The sequence below is a fragment of the Phocoena phocoena genome, chromosome X (genome assembly GCF_963924675.1).
Source record: "Phocoena phocoena chromosome X, mPhoPho1.1, whole genome shotgun sequence".
NCBI lineage: Eukaryota > Metazoa > Chordata > Mammalia > Artiodactyla > Phocoenidae > Phocoena > Phocoena phocoena.
The window spans coordinates 101,456,366-101,477,533 of record NC_089240.1 but is presented as its reverse complement, the minus strand read 5'-3'; the positions used below and the strand labels follow the sequence as shown (position 1 = coordinate 101,477,533).

General features: G+C 45.0%; 1 protein-coding gene across 2 annotated transcripts; it reads right to left on the bottom strand.

The window, feature by feature from the left end:
• Positions 1-2,432: 2,432 nt before the first annotated feature.
• Positions 2,433-19,217, bottom strand: ATP1B4 (ATPase Na+/K+ transporting family member beta 4). 2 transcript variants are annotated; one of them, XM_065900753.1, is made up of 8 exons: positions 19,153-19,217; positions 14,991-15,252; positions 10,783-10,911; positions 10,418-10,522; positions 7,163-7,359; positions 6,215-6,271; positions 3,426-3,521; positions 2,433-2,692 (listed from the first exon to the last, which is right to left on the bottom strand). In XM_065900753.1, exons 1-8 carry the CDS (start codon positions 19,213-19,215, stop codon positions 2,531-2,533), a joined length of 1,071 nt encoding a protein of 356 aa, XP_065756825.1. In that variant the 5' UTR covers positions 19,216-19,217; the 3' UTR covers positions 2,433-2,530. The 2 variants fall into 2 exon arrangements, with proteins under 2 accessions (XP_065756825.1, XP_065756826.1); XM_065900754.1 differs by having other exon boundaries at positions 15,003-15,252.
• Positions 19,218-21,168: the final 1,951 nt, after the last annotated feature.

The window sequence follows — 21,168 nt, the reverse complement described above, 5'->3', positions numbered from 1 at the left end:
AATTCCTGTGAAATGTTAACTATTCTAACTCAAATTTGACATATGTTTTAAAATGTTTGGGATATCATTCATTGATTTTTAAAAAGATGGTACTTCCTGGTAAGCAGCAGCTCAGAGTAGAAAGAGCACTGGACCTGGAGTCAGATGCAACGCAGGTTGTTTTCACTAAACGCTCTAATATCATTTCCAGATCTAATGTTCTATTACCTTTTACTACTAAATCTCGAGAGTTTGGTTATTTGAGGTAATTTTTAGGTGGCTTTAAAGTTGTTATCTTCAAGTTTGTTTCTTTTTAAAGGTTAGCTTTGAAAATGGAATTTGGTAAGGAAAGGCGTTGGGAGGAGACAGTTTCATTATTTTTTGTATTTTCCACAAATCTGCTGTCGCATGTCTTTTAATCACTTGTTAATAGCAGGCAACCCCCCTTTACTCTGTCACTAAAAGTTGGAAAGGTGTCTGGGAAGGAGAGTCCAACGAGCAGCAGCAGTCCTTTCTGCCATAAGCCAAGAGAGAAGCACTACCCGAGAGACTAGATTGCTGTGGTGTCTTTACATAAGTGGCTCAAATTCCCATGATTAAATAGCTTAGACTTTATTAAGAGAGTTCACTTCAGCGAATGCTGCTTTTGTTCTCAGATTTCCTTCTTCCCAACCCCACTTATATTTACATCTCCACATCAATGTCTGACCAATAGAAATCAAAAGCCTAAAATGTCCAGAAGTGATCTCAACATCGTCCTCTCCAATCCTGCTTCACTCGTGTATTTCCAGTCTTAACAATATCACTATCCCACTGGGTGTAGCCAAGCTCAAAACCTTGGCGTCATTCTTGACTCCTTCTTCTCCCTCGTTGCCCATTCCCCAGTCTTGCCCTTCTCCAATCCACCCTTCACACTGTGGCTGCCAAAGTGCTCTTTCTAAAAAGTAAATATGATCACAGAGCTTCCCTGCATAAAATGCTTTCATGACTCCTTTTCACCTACTCGATAAAACTCAAAGTCTTCTTTCAGTACCTGTATACATTTCTAGCCCAATCCACTGCCGCTCCCTGCCATTGCTCTGAGCCCTTTACACTCCAGCTACATGAACTGCTCAGTTACCCAAACACACCATGGTCTTTCGTGATTGTGACTTTGCATGTGAAATTTCCTCTGCTACTTTCTCAGCTTACTTTTCTTCATGTTCCCATAGCATTTCCACATACTAGTATTATAACTCTTGTCACGCTATATTGTAGTTACTTCTTTACTTGTTTTTCTTCACTACCATACTGTCAGTTCCCTGTTTTGGGAGAAGGTAAACATTGTAGAGGAGATTCAGACTCTGGATACTTCTAGGTGGCATTTAACCCTGCTTTGGACCCTGAGACACTATGCTCTTCTCTGATGCTTTCTTTTTCTCCTTGTCCCAGCCCTCCCCCTGGTGGAGGTGTTAAGGAACAGTGGAATGGTCACATGGCCAAAGGTAAGACAAAGCAGCCTGGCTGATCCACAACCTGGATAAACATCTGCCTCTTATCATTTTTTAAGCAACTGCAAAGCTGGCTAATGGGCCTTGAGTTTAGGGTGGCCTGGCAGGAGCTTTCTGTCTTACCACGTATCAGTTGGGAGACCCTGATTTCAATCCCCAGCGCTGTAACGAGGTGTGGGCGGGGACAGTCAACATACCTATCCCTGATGGTCTCAAAGAACATCACACTACTGTCAAACAAAGAGCTCAAGAATTAGTTGGTGGAGATCTTCCTTGTTTTCTTCCTGTGTCTGAAGCTGAGACAAACCTTTCTGCAGGAACATTTGCCTTTGGATTACACCATAAAGCAAGGAATCTAATACCAGTCACGTCCACATGGTAGGTGTTCTCCCCAGTTGCAGTGGGCCTCACCTCCCAAAAAAAGTTATAGGGAAGGTCTATCCCAGGACAATATCCAGTTATCACTGACTTCTGTCCCAGTTTTAGATAACCTAGTCTGTGAATCAGTATTTAGTTGCCCATGTGAGGCAGCCAGTTTCACAAGCACCCCTGGATGTAGAGTTCCCTAGGTATGGTGGCCCTAGGTGTATTCTGGATTGGTCTGGTTGGTGATTCTCAGGGAAGGACCTTGCCAGGCAGGTTAACAAAAATGGTTAGTTATCAGCCTGGTTGGGAGGAATCTTACCTCTAAAAACAACAAATTTTTAGAAAACATGATGAATTTATAATCATTACGGAAATCCTCCTTCATGGCTATTGTGAATTTTATCAGATACTATGTTACACTACAATGAGACTTCTAGCAGCAAGAATGGGTTTTAGTTTTAAGTGGGAGAAAAGGAAATTAATATAAGCTATTTGTCATCAGGAGAGACTACCTTTAAAAATCAAATAGCTCCCACAATGCCATTTCGAACATATGCCAAAGGCAAGGAAAGATGATCTGCTGTCTCAGGTGTCCACTTGGCTGTGTCCCAATTGAAGAAAAAGAATTCAGGTGCTACCAGGGTAACATGAAATAAAACAGAAACAGAACTGGTGGGAGTGGCCCCCTGAAGTTCTTAGGTTTCTATGTTCAGAGTAAAGATTACCCTACCCACAAAACGATCATTGATGACATCATTTATGATGCCTTTGCCCTTCAGTTGGCACTGCACAGGCACCGCTTGGTTCTTCACTACATCTGTAAAGTGCATTGCCACCAGCGGGGAGGTGTAGTTAACCTGTAGGTGGAAGAACAATGAACTCTAAGTGTGAGGAGGGGAGGGTATGTAGGGGAGGGCAATAGGATGGAAGTGATCAGATAATCAGTGCAGGAGGATGGAACAACCTCCACAAAAGGAACTGAGTAAATCCCATGATGCCAAGTCACAAATGGTTAAATCAACTGACATGCTCTCTCTGCCCTGGGACAGTGGAGAAATGACATATTTCTCTCATAAGTCAGTGTCAGTTGTCTGATTGTCCTCTGGGGAAAACCAATTCTAGCTCAGCGTGATATGATTTTCTAGATATCAGACCATGAATCAAACCAGAACTAGTATTTATCAAGTCTCCGTGCTGGAGATGAAGTTTTCACTGCCCCAAGGCTCTAAGTGGGAGAAACAGGAAAGTGATTATTTGGGCATAATTTAGTGCAATGGCAAGTGATTTGTCTGCTCCTGGCTCTGCCACTAATTAGCTATGTGACCTTGGGCAAGTCACTTCCTCTCTCTGAACCCTAATCTCTCCATCTGTAAACTGAAGGAGTTAGGCCAGACCGTGTCTGAGATTCCTCCAGATTTGGAAAGGAGTGGTTGGGATAGGAATTGGTAGAGGGAACTCCTAGTCTGGGCCAGCAGCTATTCACCCCTTTGCTACGACCTGCTGCTCCCTAATTCTCATAGATCCCAGCCAGCCCTTCCTTTGTCTCTGAGCCCTTTCTGACAGCAAAGACTGAAGGGAATACAGACTTACGTGAGTCAGTTTGCCATAGTAAGGGTAGTAACGGAGGTCAAAAGAAGCCGACTCTGGGTAGTAATTGATGGATCGGATGTCGTTTTCATCACCTCTCTGTAAGTAAAAGCAAGTACATATCAGGTGCTGGGTCATTCAGTGAGTTGGAGCCTGAGCTAAAGGGGCTTGTGTCCCAGGTGAAATCACTGTGTGACCCACAACTGTCTCAGGAAGACCACGAAAGCAGAATGGGGCATAGCTCAGCCCAGACTTATCCCCAGAGGAGTGTTTCCAGGGAGAGACTGTGCTTTGGCTTTTCAGTGCAAAGAACACTGAATAGAAGGCCCAGACCACAGAGGCTGAAGGTTCTCAGTATGGCTCTATGCTGGCTCCTAGGGGACCCAGGCAGAAGGGCTCCAAAGGGCTTGCAGTACCCAGTGTTGCTCTGGCAAGAGGGCCTACCATGCCAGCACCTCTCCAAAGAATCACACTGGTCCTGGTACCCAGTCTTGGACTTTGGAGCTGAGGCAGGTGTAAGTTGGAACATGCCTAGTAAATCCCACTCCACAACAACGTGCACATGGTGTGCTCATTTCTGGTTGAAGTCAGACCCAGTGCACAGGGACCTGATGCATAGGGACACAGCCTGTAGTTGGCTCACCTAAATGCACGTCTCTGACCACATTCTCTGAGGTGCTTAATTACAGGAGGTGGGGTCAGGAGGATAAGCAAGGGGGGAAATGATTAAATAAACAAGTCTACCCTCATCATATCATGTCAGGTAGGGGACTGCCCATTCTGCCTATGCGTTAGGCTTGCCCTAAATAGCAGAGGTCTAGAGGTTACTAGGGGGCAAATAGTGCATCACTACTAGCAAATCACTCACTCGGGTCATGTGATTACTTCTATCGATATAGTATAATGGCTCTTAGTATAAACCGAGCTCTCCTTAATTTATTCTAATAATTACCTCATCATGCTTGATTTCCACAAGTGGGTGTGGATTTGACCAGTGTTGATTATTATACAATGTATAATGACTCAGTGTTTCTTTTTTTTTTTTTTAAAGGACAGTTCTCAGCAAGGTTCCCCGTAAGCTGAAAAATGAATGGCTTCCACTAGGGAACTATAAGCAGGACTCAATCCAATTAATATGCTGGTTTAAGACTGAGTTCATCTTTATGGTTTATTTATATATTCTTGTAAAAAGTAATGAAATTCATTTTTTTGTGAATGGTGTGTGGAATCAGTTCCACCAGTTTGCAGTCACACCTCACGTGTGTATGTTTATACATGCTCACATATATGTGACCAGAATGAATGTCCTTCCTACCTTGTTCACCTAGCAAGCACTGCCTGACCTTTCAAAGCTCAACTTCAGTGTCACCACCTCTCATGTGGAACTAACCTTTCCCTCTTTAATGTCCTGACTGCACCTTTTTTTTTTTTTTTTTGCGGTACGCGAGCCTCTCACTGCTGTGGCCTTTCCCGTTGCGGAGCACAGACTCCGGACACGCAGGCTCAGCGGCCATGGCTCACAGGCCCAGCTGCTCCGCAGCATGTGGGATCCTCCCGGACCAGGGCACAAACCCGTGTCCCCTGCATCGGCAGGCGGACTCTCAACCACTGCGCCACCAGGGAAGCCCCACACTGCACCTTTCATAGCACCTGTATTACTTGATGGCCCTGATTTCAGAGATGGAATCATATTTATCTTGGCACCCCCAACACCTAGCAAAGTACCTGGTACTTAATAAGTGATCCATAAATTCTTGCTGAATGTGAACTATTGACTGAATAAATGCTGCCTTTTGCTGCTTTCTGATCTGCCACGATCAAGACTGGAGTTTTGAGCAGCATTTCTGGTACTGAGAATGGGGTTACCCGGCTTCACACATTTGCAAGACAACCGTCCAGGACTGGGGGTGTAGTAGGTGTTACCAAACAGGAGGGAGCTACTGCCAACTTTAAGAAGCAAACCCCAGCAAACCCAAGATCTTTGTAGGCTTTTTCCTACAAAGGAGCTAATTGGCACAGATGAGATAGAAGTTAATGGTCCCTTGAAGGACAGTTAATTAGCATATTAATGGAGTTCTGTTTATACTTCCCTTGTAGTCATTTGTTATTGCAACACCCAGTGCCACTGGTCATTGCTGCAAAAAGTGAAATCAGTTTTATTTATTTATTTATTTTTGTATTGCTATATATGTTATATTGTAAAATATGTCAAAGAGTATGGAGGCTACACACACACACACACACACACACACACACACACACACACACGATTTAAAGAAGAAGAAGAAAATTGACCCCTGAAGACCTCCACCCAAGTTAAGAAACAGATCAGAGCCTGTCTTTCCACAAACACTACCTCACTTTTGTGATATCATTCCCTTGCTTTTCTTTTGTGAAATCAGTTTTAAAAGCAGGGACTAATGACTCTAATGAAAGCTGCTTGTTTAGTTCAAAGAAACAAGTAATTAGAGCAAAAGTGTAAACAGAATTTCCGTTAATGACTTGGCACATTGTTGTTTCCTGCTGTGGCTCTTAGCTGAGGTTCAGTCTTTGGCTTTCACAGGTATAAATCAGCACACACACACACAAACACTACACACACGAATACACATGAATGGAATGCTTTCTGGAAACAGGGAGGCCTGAAGGTATAAATGGAGGTGTAGTTATGAAAAGATTAAACCTTTCCCTAACCCTTAGGCAACCATCCACGGTAAAGCCCTTGGAAGGGATGACCCACCCTTTTGCATGAAACAGACGTGCTAACAGTACTTACTCAAAAGGCACTTTACCTGAACTTTGCAGGAAACCTTCACAGGGTCTCCAGGCTCAGGACGAAAGCCAACAATCTAGCAAAAGAAAACCAGCGTTTTTTTAAAAAACAAAAACCAAAACAGATTGACAGTAAAAATATGGCTTTTCTAAATCCCCCTTGAGTTGTCCTTTCTTTAGGCATAAACATGATCTATTTTGCCCTCTCGGAAATGTTACAGAAAGCAGAAAATGCAAAGTATCTTCTGAGCTGCTCAGCTCAGCTTACTTCTTATTTTATTTGTGCCTGATATTCATACAATGGTAACTGCAGCAGGATTACCCTGAAAATGCAAAGAATGTACTGGGTCAAGAGGAGTGTGCCTGGTAAGGCTCTGCCGCACCTGAGGCATGGCAGGAGAGAAGGAAAATGCATTTCTTGTGATATAGGAATTGTCCCAGGCTTCCCTGGTGGCGCAGTGGTTGAGAGTCCGCCTGCCGGTGCAGGGGACACGGGTTTGTGCCCCAGTCCAGGAAGATCCCACATGCCGCGGAGCGGCTGGGCCCGTGAGCCATGGCCGCTGAGCCTGCGCGTCCGGAGCCTGTGCTCCGCAATGGGAGAGGCCACAACAGTGAGAGGCCCGCGTACCGCAAAAAAAAAATTTTTTTAAATAATAAAATAAATAAATAAGAATTGTCCCCCATGCCACCCCCATGTCAGTCCCCTGTTCCAAACAGCTCAAGATCTCATTCCTGACAGAGCATCAAAGGTTTAGGGGTGCTGGAGAAGAATCAAAATAGAAAGTGTTCAGGGAGAAAAGGAATTATTGCTTGGTAGGTTTGTCTGGTTGTTTGTATTAGTGATGCTCTTGGTAAAAATGGCCAAACTTACAGTGTATGAAGACAGAGCCCAAGAGAAATGTAGCAGCCAGAGCCTTCCTACCCAACTCATCCACTTATCATAGACAGAGTGACAAGGGCCAATATACCCGGTTCATCTTTAGAAGGATGCAGGGCTGTCCAGTAGAGTAGCCAAAAGTAGGGTCCTCCAGGCCAGAGCAGTTCTTCAGGAAGGAGCGCTTAAATTGGCAGGCCTTCTTGTCCTCATCCTCATCACCATCTTGGATGAAGTATTGGCCCGGGGGGCAATCTACGTTCATTTCCTCTTGAAGACTGTCGTTATAACCTAAAGTGTGGGCGGCAAAGGGTCATGTTAGATAGGTACTACAGAGGAAGGCCATGTTTTCAGTAGTTCTCTTCCCTAGTTTCCTTTCTCCAGGAACTTGCTTGTGCTCCTCTGAAAGCCCACTCAGTTTGTCCTAGGGCCTGTGATGTGGCATCAGGTGCCCAAGGCCCTTCATCAGCAACATACCTCCAAGAAGCCTTCTGGGCTGGTCCCCTCAGCCCACTTTGATTGCTTGTCCCCTTGCTTTTCATTCCCTTGAACTTCTTCGATATCTGTCTCTGGATTGTATGTTTATCGCTTTATAACTTTTCTCTATTTTTCATTATTTCTTTTCTGATATGGTAGATTGTAAACTTGGAGGGCTGCCTTTCCTACTTCTGGGAGAGGAATAGGCAAAATAGTAGATGGATTTTGGAAGAAGGATTGAATCATATCGAGGCATGGCATATATAAGGAGGCAAAGCCCCTGGGTTAAATATCTTTAAGTTCAGCCTAGGGAAACATCTCTCTTTGAGGTCAATGAGAGGCACCCGATGCAAGACAGTGAAGAGTGTGTGTTGTGGGACGGGAGGAAGGGGGAGGACAAAGAGGAGGAGATAAACCAGCTCCTCATTCTTTACAGAGGGAAGTTAGCACTGCAAAATAGAAGCTTAGGTTGAAAGACAGAAAACAATGACAACCATAGGGTCTCCACTGAGAGGGTGAGGGGGTGAGATCTTGTCTACTGAGACCTGAGGCACTCAGAGTTAGTGTCCCTTTACACTGGATGGAATTTAACATGTGCCCAAGGAACATATATCAGGGAGAGAGCTGAAAAGGGCTATCTGTGAGCTGACTCTTTGGGCTACTAGATGCCAGAGAACTGGGCTTTAGAAATTACTGCATTATTTCCAGTTTGGTTCTAAATGATGGAATCCAGTTAGTCCTGTTAGATCCAGCCCCCATGCATTCATGTTCCAAGTAGCTCAGTTTTTTAGAGGAGATTGTGCACCTACAATCCACCAGCGTTGAAACTCCAAACGTAACTGGGAATTTTAAATCTATTCTAATTATGGCTAAGCCTTTATTTGTCCTTTGACAAAGCTACATTCAATTCAAGGTTTTGTTTTAATCTCTCTCTCTCTCTCTCTCTTTTTAGAGTAAACTATGTTCAAATAACAACTTTCTAAATAGAAGCTCTAATCATGTGCTCCTTGTTTCTCTTGAGGTAGTTCCATTAAAAATACTGTGACATGGACGTGACCCTTATTGCAAAATCCCTGTCCTCATGGGAATGAAATTGATACTCTGGGATGTCTATTTCAGAGATGTGTTCCTTTTTAACAGGGCATATTATCTACACTTAGGTAGTAAAAAACCCAATGCTTTTCCTAATGTTCCCCACCTGTGTCATCAGGTCAGAATTGATATTTCTGAATCTACTACCTTCTCAGAGGAATTTCCTCAGCAGAGATTCTGGCAGTACATTTGCAATAGCTCACAAACATTTTGAAAGAAAAGAAGATATTGTGCTGCCTATGATGCCCAAAACATTTTGGGGAGCCAAAAGTGGAACTACGTGGATTCAAAAAGAACCCAGCCCCTCTAATTTTACAGGTGAGGAATCTGAAGCTCAGACTTAAGCAAGATGACACTGAGCATTACCAATACAAAGCTGAGTTTCTAACTCCTGGTCATATGGCAGCAACAAAGAATTATGAAAAGCAGAACTTCTCGAGCTTTAATGGACATACAGATCACCTGCGGATCCCCATTCAGCAGGTCTCTGGAGCCTGAGATTCTGCCTTTCCAACAAACTCCCAAGTGATGCTGATGCTGCTGGTACCTGGGTCACATTTTGAGTAGCAAGGGTGTCGAGAACAGAAACAAGGGTTTAAATTTAAACACTACTGCTACTGGGAGACTTTGATCACATTTCTCCTCCTTTCTGAGCCTTAGTTCCCCCAATGGGGATGATAGACTCTGCTATGCAGGGTTAAAGTTCAGTGACAACATTTACACATTTAAATAACATTTCCTATCACATAAGAGAATCCTCTTAATTCAGTGCACATTCTGTTGGCCACCCCCATCACCCCACTTCAGCCAGGCCAGGGAAACCAAACCTGGCTTTTTTTCCACAAATAATAGGTGCAGTAAACCCATGGGGCCTCCTCTTTGACAGCTGAATAAATACAGAGACTGTGTGCTCTGTGTTTAACCTTAACCAAGCTGCTACCTCAGTTTTCACCCTGTGTAAGGGCTTCTCAGAAAGCCATTCGTTCACCCCTGAAAATGTATCTGATGACGCTATAGAAAACACTTGCTATCAAAATGTTGGAGTGAGTGCCACCCAGAGATTCTTCCTCTAACTCCCTTTTGGACTGCTATTTAAATGAAGACACTTTTTCTCCTCCTTTAAGATGGATCATCTCCAAGAAATGAATTCTCTTACCTTGAGAAAACATAGGAGGCAAGAATCTTCCTGTTCTGGAGAACACTCTTCTTTTCTCACCACTACCTCCCCCAGAATTATCTTTTTTTTTTTTTTTTTTTTTGCGGTATGCGGGCCTCTCACTGCTGTGGCCTCTCCCACCGTGGAGCACAGGCTCCGGACGCGCAGGCCAGTGGCCATGGCCCATGGGCCCAGCAGCTCCACAGCATGTGGGATCCTCCCGGACCGGGGCACGAACCCCCGTCCCCTGCATCGGCAGGTGGACTCCCAACCACTGTGCCACCAGGGAAGCCCCCGAATTATCTTTTATAATTGATCATTATTGAGCCATCTGGATGTGCCCAGGACATAACTAGGTGCTATAGGGTGTTCAGGAAGAGAAAACAAGTTCTCTGCCCCAATGAACTTATCATCTTACTGGCTTATATGCTTTCAAGGCAACATACAATCACAAACCACAGCAGTTTTGATTGTATCTGCAGGTGCTGAGGGGGATGCATGGTAAGGAAAAACCAGAATGGGCAGTGCTAGTAAGACTGGGATTTCTGAGCCAAGTGAATTTTGAATTTTGAGTTCCCACCCATCACCTTTCCAAAGAGATTCTCACCATTCAGAGGAACTTACCCTGGAGAAAGCCATTTAGACTAATCACATAATGCTGCCAAGTGTCAGGTTCAGAAACGTTGAAGTTGAAGTTAAGGCTATGGGCGAAGGGTCTGATCATAACTCCTGGCAATGAAAACAGGTCTTGGATATATTAACCCATTCTTGGGATACTTTTTTTGTATCGATTCCCATGAAACCATTTCCCCCCAGGCAATCAAAATGAAAAGGACCATAATTTGCTAAGTACCATTTTACTTTTACTCTTAATAATTGAATCCCTAAGTCATTACCGGGAAGAGCCAAAGTTAATTGGAGCTGAACATGCTGTGCAAGCAGATTTCTGTCCAGCAAATTCTGAGAGCACAGGGTATTTGGGCACTCACCAGGAGGCTTCACCCTCTCAGTGAAGGTCGGCATGTAAGGACTGATGGTCAGAAATAGCGTGTACATGCAGAGGGTGATCACAGCGGCCAGGGAAGCATAGAAGAAGAAGTAAATGACTAAGATCAGGCCTGCAGAACAATCACAGATGAGGGTGGTCAGTGCTGGCCAACAAGCCCTGCCTCTGCATTTGAACTCATGAACCAGAACCAACCCAAACACGTGACATGGCTTTTTGTTTAATTCCCCAGATTCAGTATGTCCTTGCTTATTCAGGTTTCACCAATTTGAAATTGGTGAGAATTGCGTCAGAGGTCTGATTGCAGTTTACCTTTACAGCATCTCCGATGGAAGGGCTTGCTGAGCAAATGATGACCGTGAACGAGATTACAGGGGCGTGGAGTTTAAAGTACTGCAGAGGGCAAATTGCTTGGGAGTCCTCTGGGCAATGGTTGATGTCCTAAGTACAAATCATTCTTCGCTATTCATTAAAGTAGGTGCCCTAAAGAGTCCTAGCAGCTTGGTTCCAGTGATTATATGTATTTGCAAGTGATGAAAACAGCATTTCTTTTCACATAGCCTATAATTCAAACCTTTGATTCGTTTCCACTGGGTGTGCCTCTAATGAAGGCAAAGTGAGGTTTCACTTTACGTATTTCAAATCTTCTTTATCTTTGGCAAAACTCTAAGTGACTCTGCTTTTCAAAAAGAACACTAACGCAGGATGGGGAAGGGAAGAGGGGCAAACTGTACTTAATTACTGACACCTGCTACCTGTGAGCTCAGCCTGTGAGCTATAAGTTATAGAACCTCCTGGCACCCCCGACTTCTCACAGGTAAAATGGGGATAAGTTCAGCACTTACCTCATATTCTGATCAATATCCCTAACACTATTTGAAATTCAGCCTTTCCTTACATCCTGTGCTGACTCTACCACTTCCTAACTGTTTAATCTTAGACATGGTATTTACCTCTCTGGGCCTCAATTTCCTCATCTGTAAGATGAGGATAATAATAGTACTTACTTCTTAACATTGAATAATGCATATAAATAGCACAGCACAGAGCCTGGCATATACTAAGTGCTCTGTAAGTGGCAGTCTTCATCATTGTTATTATTAATATTATTATTGCCATAGGACCAGAAGCACAGTTGTGTGAATTCTTCCTCTGTGGGCTGGATTAGCACTAGGTTTGCCCCAGGATTAGGCAGCACAGAATGAGTGAATGAGCATGAGATTGCTGCTGAGAAGCTCTTTCAAGTCCTCCTTGGGGCTCTCTCAGAAAATAATATCTAGCTCCACTCACAGCAGTGACATGATGTCGGAGCTACAGATTTGAACTGAATCATGAACCAGAAACTGGAACAAACCACATAACTTTGCTGTACCCCAAACCAAATCCAAATATTAATTTTTTATAAGTAGATATTCATTTTAATTATTAATTAAATATTAAATTTTAAGTTGAACCATGAACCAAATAAAATGAACCAAAAAAAAATAGAAAAAAAGGAGTAGGGAAAAGGAGAAAAAAATTCTTACTAATCTAACTAGAAGTGAACCTTTATGTTTTATAAGATGAACTAAAGCAGAACTGGAATATGAACACATTGATTCAGTTGGAGTCCCCGGAGAAGAAACAGCAGCACCTCGTGTGCTTGTGATACTTGGCTGCTGCCCGCCTGCTGTCCTGATGGGATGTGCCTTGTGACTCCTCCTCCAACCCTCTACCCCCATCCCCATCCTGGGAACCGATCAACAGCTGGAGCCATCCTGGGGGACCAGAAGGCTCAGTTTCATGGATGAGAGGAAAGCAATAGAATACGGGTACATTCCCCTGGAGATATCTTCCTTCTTGCCCAGGATGTGTGGCCAGGAAGCTGTAGATGGGAGAAGGGCACTAGCAAGGAGTCCCCTCAGCTTTGCCCAGGAGTCTGTGCCCTGGAGTCTGTGATAGGCTAACTGTCTCAGCTACACCACCCCTTGCCCCCGGCAAAACCAAGCACTGTACCCACCTGAACCCATTGATCCCTCCAAACCCTTTCTGTTCCAAATGTCCAAGTTTTACTTGGGCTGCTCCTCTAGGTAATCCAGGGTTTTCTCCTGAATGTCCCACCCAAGCTTGGATAGACCATTATATCTTGAATAGACTAGGTACCCACGATCCCAACTCTTCAGTCCTTCCACTAAAACACCCCATCAGGTCCTAAGGCCCTGTCCATCAGGGCCTTGCTCATTGCTAGAGTTCATGAAGACAGCATGATGTTCTGGCAAGAGAATGAACTCCAGTGTTCATCCAAGCTGGGTTTGAATCCCAGTACTGCCACTTTATTAACTGTGTGACTTTAGATAAGTTACTTACCCTCTCTAAGCCTCAGTTTCTGCATCTGTAAAATGGGGATAATAATATTACTACCTCATACAGTTCTTGTCAGTACCCAATAAAATAACATAAAGCTCCTAAGAATAGAAGTTGCCCAGCTATCAGAGGAAAAGCCCACAATATAATAATAGGCTGGGTGAATATGTTGGTCATTTTGATGTCCAGGCTGGGACAGTGTTAGTAAGTGCTTAAGTGGCACCTAGTTCTCAAGCAGGAGGGCAGCAAGGCATGTGGCGGCCTAGGCATTAGCATCGCTATTTGCCCTTTGCCCAGGGGTAGCCCGGGCTCTCCTTAGACCCGCTACCCCGAGGCCTGGATACGGCCTACCGTGCAGTGTCCCCACTGCCATGTCTTCCCTGGGCACTTGAACCTTCCTCCCTCATCCCCACTTGTTGGCCTATGGATTGTTCTCCGCAGGCGCAGTTGGGATCAGCTCATCTGGTTAAGTTCCAATGGCTGGCTGTTTAAGGGTTAATGTAGGGCTCCCTCTCCCAGAATCACACTTGCATCTCACAAGGCCTGTTTTTCCAGTCCTCTTTAGGCAAGGGAGAAACAGCTGTGCCCCCTTTTGGAGCCCCAGTGAGTGTCCAGCATTTGTCTGCAGCTTCCAGAACGTCGGAATGTTCCTTGAATGGTACATTTGTTCCAGTTGAGAGTTCGAGGGATGGGCAGGGGTGGGGCTGGGAACTGAAGAGGGGTGAAGGGAGGTGGGTGTTGTTCAGAGCCCCACACCTGCTATTGCTAATTCCAGGCAGCAGGGCTGGCTGTTTCACCCTGACTGAGCTGAATTAGAAACATAAACTACAAAGGAGGGAATTCTCAGCCAAAGGGGCCTTTAGAAGGCATGACCATCGACTTTAGCAACCTAGACCCTTGGCACTGAGGGACTCTTATTTTATCCATAGAGTTATCTATTGTTTTCTTCTGTGGGTTAACTGAATTCAAACCAGCGGCTGCTCTTTTCCTGGGATGTTCAGAGACTATGGCGAGTGTGAATTTTACCACAAGCTAAATCTCCTGATAAGGATCAGCATTAATAGTTCAAGAGGTGAGTAGGACCCTGGGAGAGGCGTGCTGGGGAAGCTGTGAAGTAAAGGTGGTGGCAGCATGTGGTACAAAGAGGAAATGCTGGGGACCGCGATTCTGCCATTGATCAAGCAATATGGGGACTCAGCCGTAAATTGCTAGAAATGATCCCTTTAACCCATTTCTCTCTATACACCATGGGATCGATTGCAAAGCACATGCAAGCTGGGGCCAGGGGCAGCCGTGGCTCTCCTTCACTGATATTACGAGGTGAAATGATGAGGCTGTACAAACCCTTGGTCAGGTTAGCAGGGTCTTGGGTCTCGTATCTTAGGAATAGTCTTCTGCATAGTACTTTGTACTTTACAATTTTAACATCTTATTGGAGCCTCAGGCTGATCCTGTGAGAGAGGTAAGGCAGATACTGTTTCCTTCATTAAGCAGGTGAGGAAACTGAGGCTCAGAGAAAATAAACGATGAGCCCAAAGTTACAGATAGAAAGTGACAGGGCTGGGGCTTCAAAGAAATCTGCACTTTTTCAACTCATTCTTACTGTCTCTCTGCACTGCAAATGCTATTGAGCCCAGTGTATTTCAGCTATACAATCAAGTTTGTTCACCCACTTGGGAGTTTGTTCTGATGAGATCTGCCCATTAATTTCCCTAGGCAGTGATCCTGTTACATGAAGTGCTAGAGAACTTTGCAGACAAGCCCATCCAACGTATGGTAAAGGAGTCCTGGACACCAAGCCAAAAGCAAAGGACACCCGACTGGGGCATTGGGACAACTGGGACTTACTCCAACTCTGACCTGTTCGGGCCAGAGACATCCTTTTCTCCGGATCCCACAGGTATTCGTTCACGATCTGCCATTTCCGCCACCAGGCACTGCCTGTTTCCTGAGCCTGACTCTCTTCCTCTTCCTTTTCCTCTTCTTCTTTCCCCTCCTCTTCTTCCTCCTCCTCCTCCTCCAAATCAGGTACCACCATCACCCGAGCCTCTTCTTCTGCTTCTTCCTCTTCATCTGCTAAGTAGTTCTGATTCACTTCATCCTGATCATCCTGAAACAGTGACAAAACACAATCCCCTTTTTGGAGAAGAAGATTTCCAATGGCACATCCCACCAGCCAAAATAAATGGAAAACGACTCAATATTTGGAGATGCTTCAGATGTCCACTTACCCATAAACATACCTGTTGTTACAAGAGGCAGATTTCTTTCTCTCTGTTCTTTTGCAGGAAATATCCTTTCTATGACCCATTTTGACCCAATATTCTTTCCATAGAGGTGCAAGTCTTATTATCGGCTTCAGGCATTTGGACTGTTTCCCTAGGACTGCTCATGTCATTACTCTGTCCTGGGGCCTTGGCTTCCCGCTTAGCTTTGTCTGGCCTGTCAGGGCAGAGCTGAGCTCAACACTGGAGGATGGAGTAGTTTTAGACACTCGTGTCCGTGATGGCAAATTCTCAGTCCAAGCCAGCTTTGTCCTAACACCCTGTACACTTTCAGCTGCTCAACCTCACCATCCTAACTTGTGGCTAAAAATAGCCTGGGACAGACATCAGGAGGAGAGGCCAGCTGCTGTACCCCTCCTCAAAACTTAGACTGCCTTCCCAACAGAAAACAAGAGATGGGGGCGTTACTTGCTGCTTCTCTGACTGTTGCCCACACTGGAACCTCCTCCTGCCTTAAGCAGGTTGGACAGACCACCTGAGGGCTGGCACGGCAACTGATACGTCATCTTCCCCCCACCAACCCCATACCCTAGTCAGAAGTCTGGGCACGCAGTAAATGCTCAGCACATATTTGTTGATTGACTGATTGCAGCCATTACTTGAGATCTGAAACTGTAATCTTCTCCGAGTGGTTCTAAGAAACTTAAACAAACAAACAAAAAAACAACAACAAAAAAGAAAAACCCAGACTTCACCAAATGGTATTTCCAATGCCTCCCAGCCACGGGCTGGAGGGTTGGATCTTTGCTCTTTGTGGGTCTGAGGCCACCGTCCCTTCTCTCTGCTGTCCAAATCTGAAGAGTGGCGGGGCCTGTGCACCTGTTGCGGTTGGATGTGTCAAACGATAGAGGCCGGGGGCTGTGTGCTGCACCCTCCCTGCCTGATTCCTCAAAGGCCATTTAGAGGACACTCAGCTAAAAGGGCTGCCATGGCCGGGGGGGAGGGTCAGAAAACTGGATTGTTCAGAATCGGTAAAAGTGATACAGCGTGACAAGGCTGTACTCTCAGCATTCAGTCTGCCCGGCGCTATCTAGCCCTTGATTATGAGCACTCTTGAATCGCTCTCTAGTTTGTTCAAATGTACAGCTTTATGTCATGCGCCATATCAGCACTGACAGGGACCTTGAAGATTCACTTCTCCATGTGAGGCCCAGAGAGGGGACAGGATCTAGCCAAAATCACTCAGCAAGGTCATGATAGAGCTGACAGTCTCAGAACCATGCTTCCTGATACCCTGGACAATGTGATGCTTCTCACACTGAGCACAAGTGCCTAGAGGCGGTTTAGCAGAGGTGGTTTATGGAGCACGGCGATGTGTTAGATTCTGTGTTCCCAAGAGACTGGAGGTGCTTATAGTCAAAGATTTCTAACTCTGACAAGGACTCACAGAGTAAGGCTTAGGAAAATAAACCTCATCACTCAATGTTGAATGGATTAATAAATGTTCTTAAATCTCTTTCCCTTGTGTTTGAACATATGTACCCATTTGACCTCCAGAATGACATTCTGAGCACCCGGGGGCAGGGTCCATATTTTCTAACTCCTTGATGGCTCTCCACAGTGTGGAGCCCACAGCTAGGTAACCAGCAGGTACTGAACAAACGTCAGTGATAACTGCCTGACTGAAAACTCCTGAACCAGAGCTCTGGGGGAATGCTCTCACAGAGCTTGCTGCTCTGGCCTCAGCACTCATTTGGACTGTAGTGGGTAGTCATCACGGCCCCCAGAGAATCTAATGCAACTGAGAATCTCAGAGAATTTGAAGTATAACATTTCAACGTGGAGACATTTATATTCCCTTTATATTTTCTGGAAAACTTCCTTTTCTCTCCTTGTTGCCTGTTTGCCTGCCGTCCACCAAGGAGGCAGCTGGCTTTGGCCTCAGCCTGATCTTATTTGTAGATATGAGCTCTCACGATAATCCCATTAAAGATGGCTTGTCATTAAAGCTTTACCCTCCCGGGAAGAATTAACCTTCTCAGAGCTAATTTCCCCACGGCTCTCACACTGCCTGAGCTTCAGGAACCGCAAATATCTTTTCCCCTCTCCCCTGCTTCCAGGTATAGGAGAACCTCACATTGTACAAGAGAGGCACTTTTGTGCAACTAACTATTTAACGGAATCCAGTAGGGAATCCTTTGGTAATGAGAGGGTCTGTTTTTGTCAGTTTCCTAAAGTGGCACTGCCCTCATGTGATAGTGTATGTGAGTGTGCTGGGGCCATCGTGTTGCCCTAAAAGGAAAGAGTCTGAAGGGCAGAAGGTGGCTCCATTTTGAGCACTCTAAATATATAAACATATAAACAAATATATAAACAAACAGTATGACCCGAAAGGTAAATTTGTGCCCTGCATTGAGTAACACCCTGTAGACATTCAAACAGTTGGTTAATTGTCGAAGAGACATTAGCACCCGATTATTCACTGCATCAAATAATTTCTTTTTAAATTTGATCAAGTAGCCCCTATAAAGAGCAAGATCCCCTGATGCATTTAAAATCCAAACCAGTTGACAAATAATTGAAATTATACACAACGCTTTAGCAGCATTATAGAGAAAAGATGCGAAGTAAGGAATAGTTATGTATGCCCTACAGACTGTGACTGCTCTGAGACCTGGTAGGGACTTTGGGGATGTCAAAAGAGAGATTCTACAAACTGTGGCTGGAAAGTTACGAGAAGCCCTCCACAGGTTGATACGGGGTTGGAGGAATTCGTGTCTGCCTCTGCTGTCTGTTGACAGTCTCCACTTAGCTCCCTGGTTATATAAGTGGACATTCCCCCCCAAAAATGGATTAAGCTTTGTTTCTTCCTGGGGCCCAGATCACAACCCTCTCTGGGGGAGATTTCAGAATATACCTCCCCACAAAGAAAACTACTGCAGGCGGCATATATTCATGATTTCTAGCAAAGTAAACGCAAAGAAACTTTGGGTTCAAAAAAATTTCTAATGCACCCTGGAGATAAATGGTGACATTGAAGTTGGGGTGCGTGAGTGTTGGGCAGGGCAGGGTGGCAGGCAGGGAGGCAATGGGTGGTGGAGAATCAGAGGGCTAGGGAGTGGCATGCTGCAAATATGATGGAAAGAGCACAGGATCAGAAGTCAGGAAACTTACATTCTCACTTTGGCTCTTCCAGTAACTTGCAAGTCACTCCTGTGCTCTGAGCCCCAGCAGCCTCCTTTACATAATGAGGGGTTCTGGAGAGATGATGTATAGGACTGCTCCCAACTTCTATCTAGGATTCCATGCTTTTAGCCATCGTTTGGAATTTCTGCTTTAGAAAAGAGCAGCTGGGTTCCTAAGAAGCTACCACCCAAAGCGACTGAGACAGCTGGGTAGGCAGCGCCTTTCATTTCCTCTTCCCCTTCCCTTCTCTCTTGGCTAAATTTCTTGCTCTCGGAATGAAACCTCTATTCCCAGACTCCAAAAGGTCTGTTCAAATTCTAGACTCCCACGAAAAACTTTTAGAAGTCCCCCTTATTCTCTGGCATCTTCCCCTTCCCTTATGTTTGTTGCACAGGAAGAGGGGCTTCCTCTTTCAATCCAGCAATTTAGGGTGCAGTGGGGTACTGGGAGTCACTGCTCGAGCTTGAAACAATGGACTTCCTTAAACTTCACTGTTCCTGCCCATCTTAAGGAGAAGCAGCCCTAAGCCACCACCTACACATCCCCCAACCCACCCCACTAAAAAGGGACAGCAAAATATTCTGCTCCCTGGGACTCACAAGTCTGTAGCGATAACCGTATGGAAAGGCCGGAGCCCTTCTGGACCGGAGCTGCCTTCTCATGGCTGTTCAGTGGGCAGAGACGCGGCAGAGGCAGGCAAGTGGCTGAGAGCTCTGGAGCTTCTGCTGGTACAGGAGACACTGGTTGCTGGGGATACTTGGCGCCTAGTAAAAGTGAACCCTCCTGGCATGAGCCCTTCCCCAAAATAATCTAACATGCCCCTCTCTCATTGGTTGGCCCCTTCCCTGAATCAAAGGAAAGCCCTTATGGAAAAGCAAGCTCATCATTACAGGGAGGGGGAGATATTCTGGGTCACGAGGATGAGCGACTCACCCCCCCGCCCCGAACTTCATGTCTCTTCTCACTCCCTGCTCTTCTCTAGCGCCTGAGCTACTATGGGCCCAATGGAAATCTTAAGTTGTGTTCTTCTCAACTGAGAGTTGGATATCAGTGTGTGCAGGGGGTGGGGCGTGGGTGGGAGTTGGGGGTGAGGGGAGTTGGCCAAGAATAACTTTCTTTTTTCATAAGGCTGATCTCATGCAAAAGGATCTAGGGTGTCAGGAAAGATTCCCTTTGCTCTCCCCACCTCCCCCCACACACACACCAAGCCACCTACGATATTCCTTATTTGTGTCAATCCACCAGCCCCTTAAAGGTGGATTATGCGTTCTGATTTTAGAGGCCAGGCTCCTGCTTTGCCCCTCCCTGCCCAAAGAGGATCTTGGACATAAGAAGCCTTTTTCTAGCCTACATGTCAGAATGACCCCATCAGCACTACCCCTCACACACACACCCCTTGGAATCCTGGCCAAATTTCTGTAGTGGTTGAGCTCTATATTTATCCCTTAGCATCAGGGCAGGGAACAAGCCAGAACTTTGCAGTGTCAGTTTCCCAGACATATATAACTCCTGAAGCCAATGTGGGATCCAACAAGAGAAAAATTAGTAAAAACAGCCAAGAACATTGTATAGCATTTTTGGTTTGTTTGGTTCGCCCCACTGGAGCCTGGGTGGCCAAAAGGCCTAGGAGGAATGTGAGATCCTTCACAAATCCCCTCCCCCCCATTACACCCAGGTGACTGAGAATGTTGCAGGTACTGAGATTCTGGGCACATTCATAACCAAGAAAGCCAACCCAACCTCTTAGATAGATTTATTCATAATGCCAAGCCTAGACTATTCTGATGAAGACAGCTTCAATAGTGGTTAATTTTAAATATAGACTCCGTTTATTAGAACGTTATTACTCAGGATTCTTTCTTACGGAGTCTCCCCCGATACCCTCATTTGAAGAGAAAGAGAACACTGACAAAGAAAAGAGAAACTCATTCCTCTTTTTGGATTTTAATAAAAGCAAAATGTATTCCAGGGGATAACCTGGTCTCAGTAGACATTGAGCTTTATCTTTACACTTTCTCCACTTGAGATTTTTGTGTGATTCCTGATGTTAAGTATATGAGAAACCTGAAGCCCTTGGGAGCCTCAAAAACCAAACAGAGGATAGGTAAATTGGTCTTGTCTTACTAAGGCAGAAAAGACAGTACAGTCATGTTAGCAAGATCTAAAAAACTAGGAGTAGGGGGTAACATTATTCACAATAGCCAAGATACGGATACGTGTCCTGTCAACAGATGAATGGACGAGGAAGGTGTGGTATATATGCATACAATGGAATATTATTCAGCCACGAGAAAGAAGGAAATCCTGCCATTAATGACAACATAGATGGACCCTGAGGGCATTGTGCTAAGTGAAATAAGTCAGACGGAGAAAGACAAATACTGTATGATCTCATTTATATGTGGAATCTAAAAAAGCCAAATTCATAGAAATAGAGAGTAGAATGGCGGTTACCAGAGGCTGGGGGGTGGTGGGGGAATTGGGGAGATGTTGGTCAAAGAGTACAAACTTCTAGTTATGAAATGAATAAGCTCTAGGGAACTAATGTATGGCATGGTAATTGTGGTTAATAATACTGTACTACATACTTGAAAGTTGCTAAGAGAGTAGATCTT

Coding starts and splice junctions, on each gene's coding strand:
- ATP1B4 (XM_065900753.1), bottom strand. CDS start 19,215: ATGAGAAGGCAGCTCCGGTCCAGAAGGGCTCCGGCCTTTCCATACGGT. Junction 10,912..14,990: donor CCGAACAGGTCAGAGTTGGA/GTAAGTCCCAGT, acceptor ATTGTTCTGCAG/GCCTGATCTTAGTCATTTAC. Junction 2,693..3,425: donor ACTATGGCAAACTGACTCAC/GTAAGTCTGTAT, acceptor TTCCACCTACAG/GTTAACTACACCTCCCCGCT.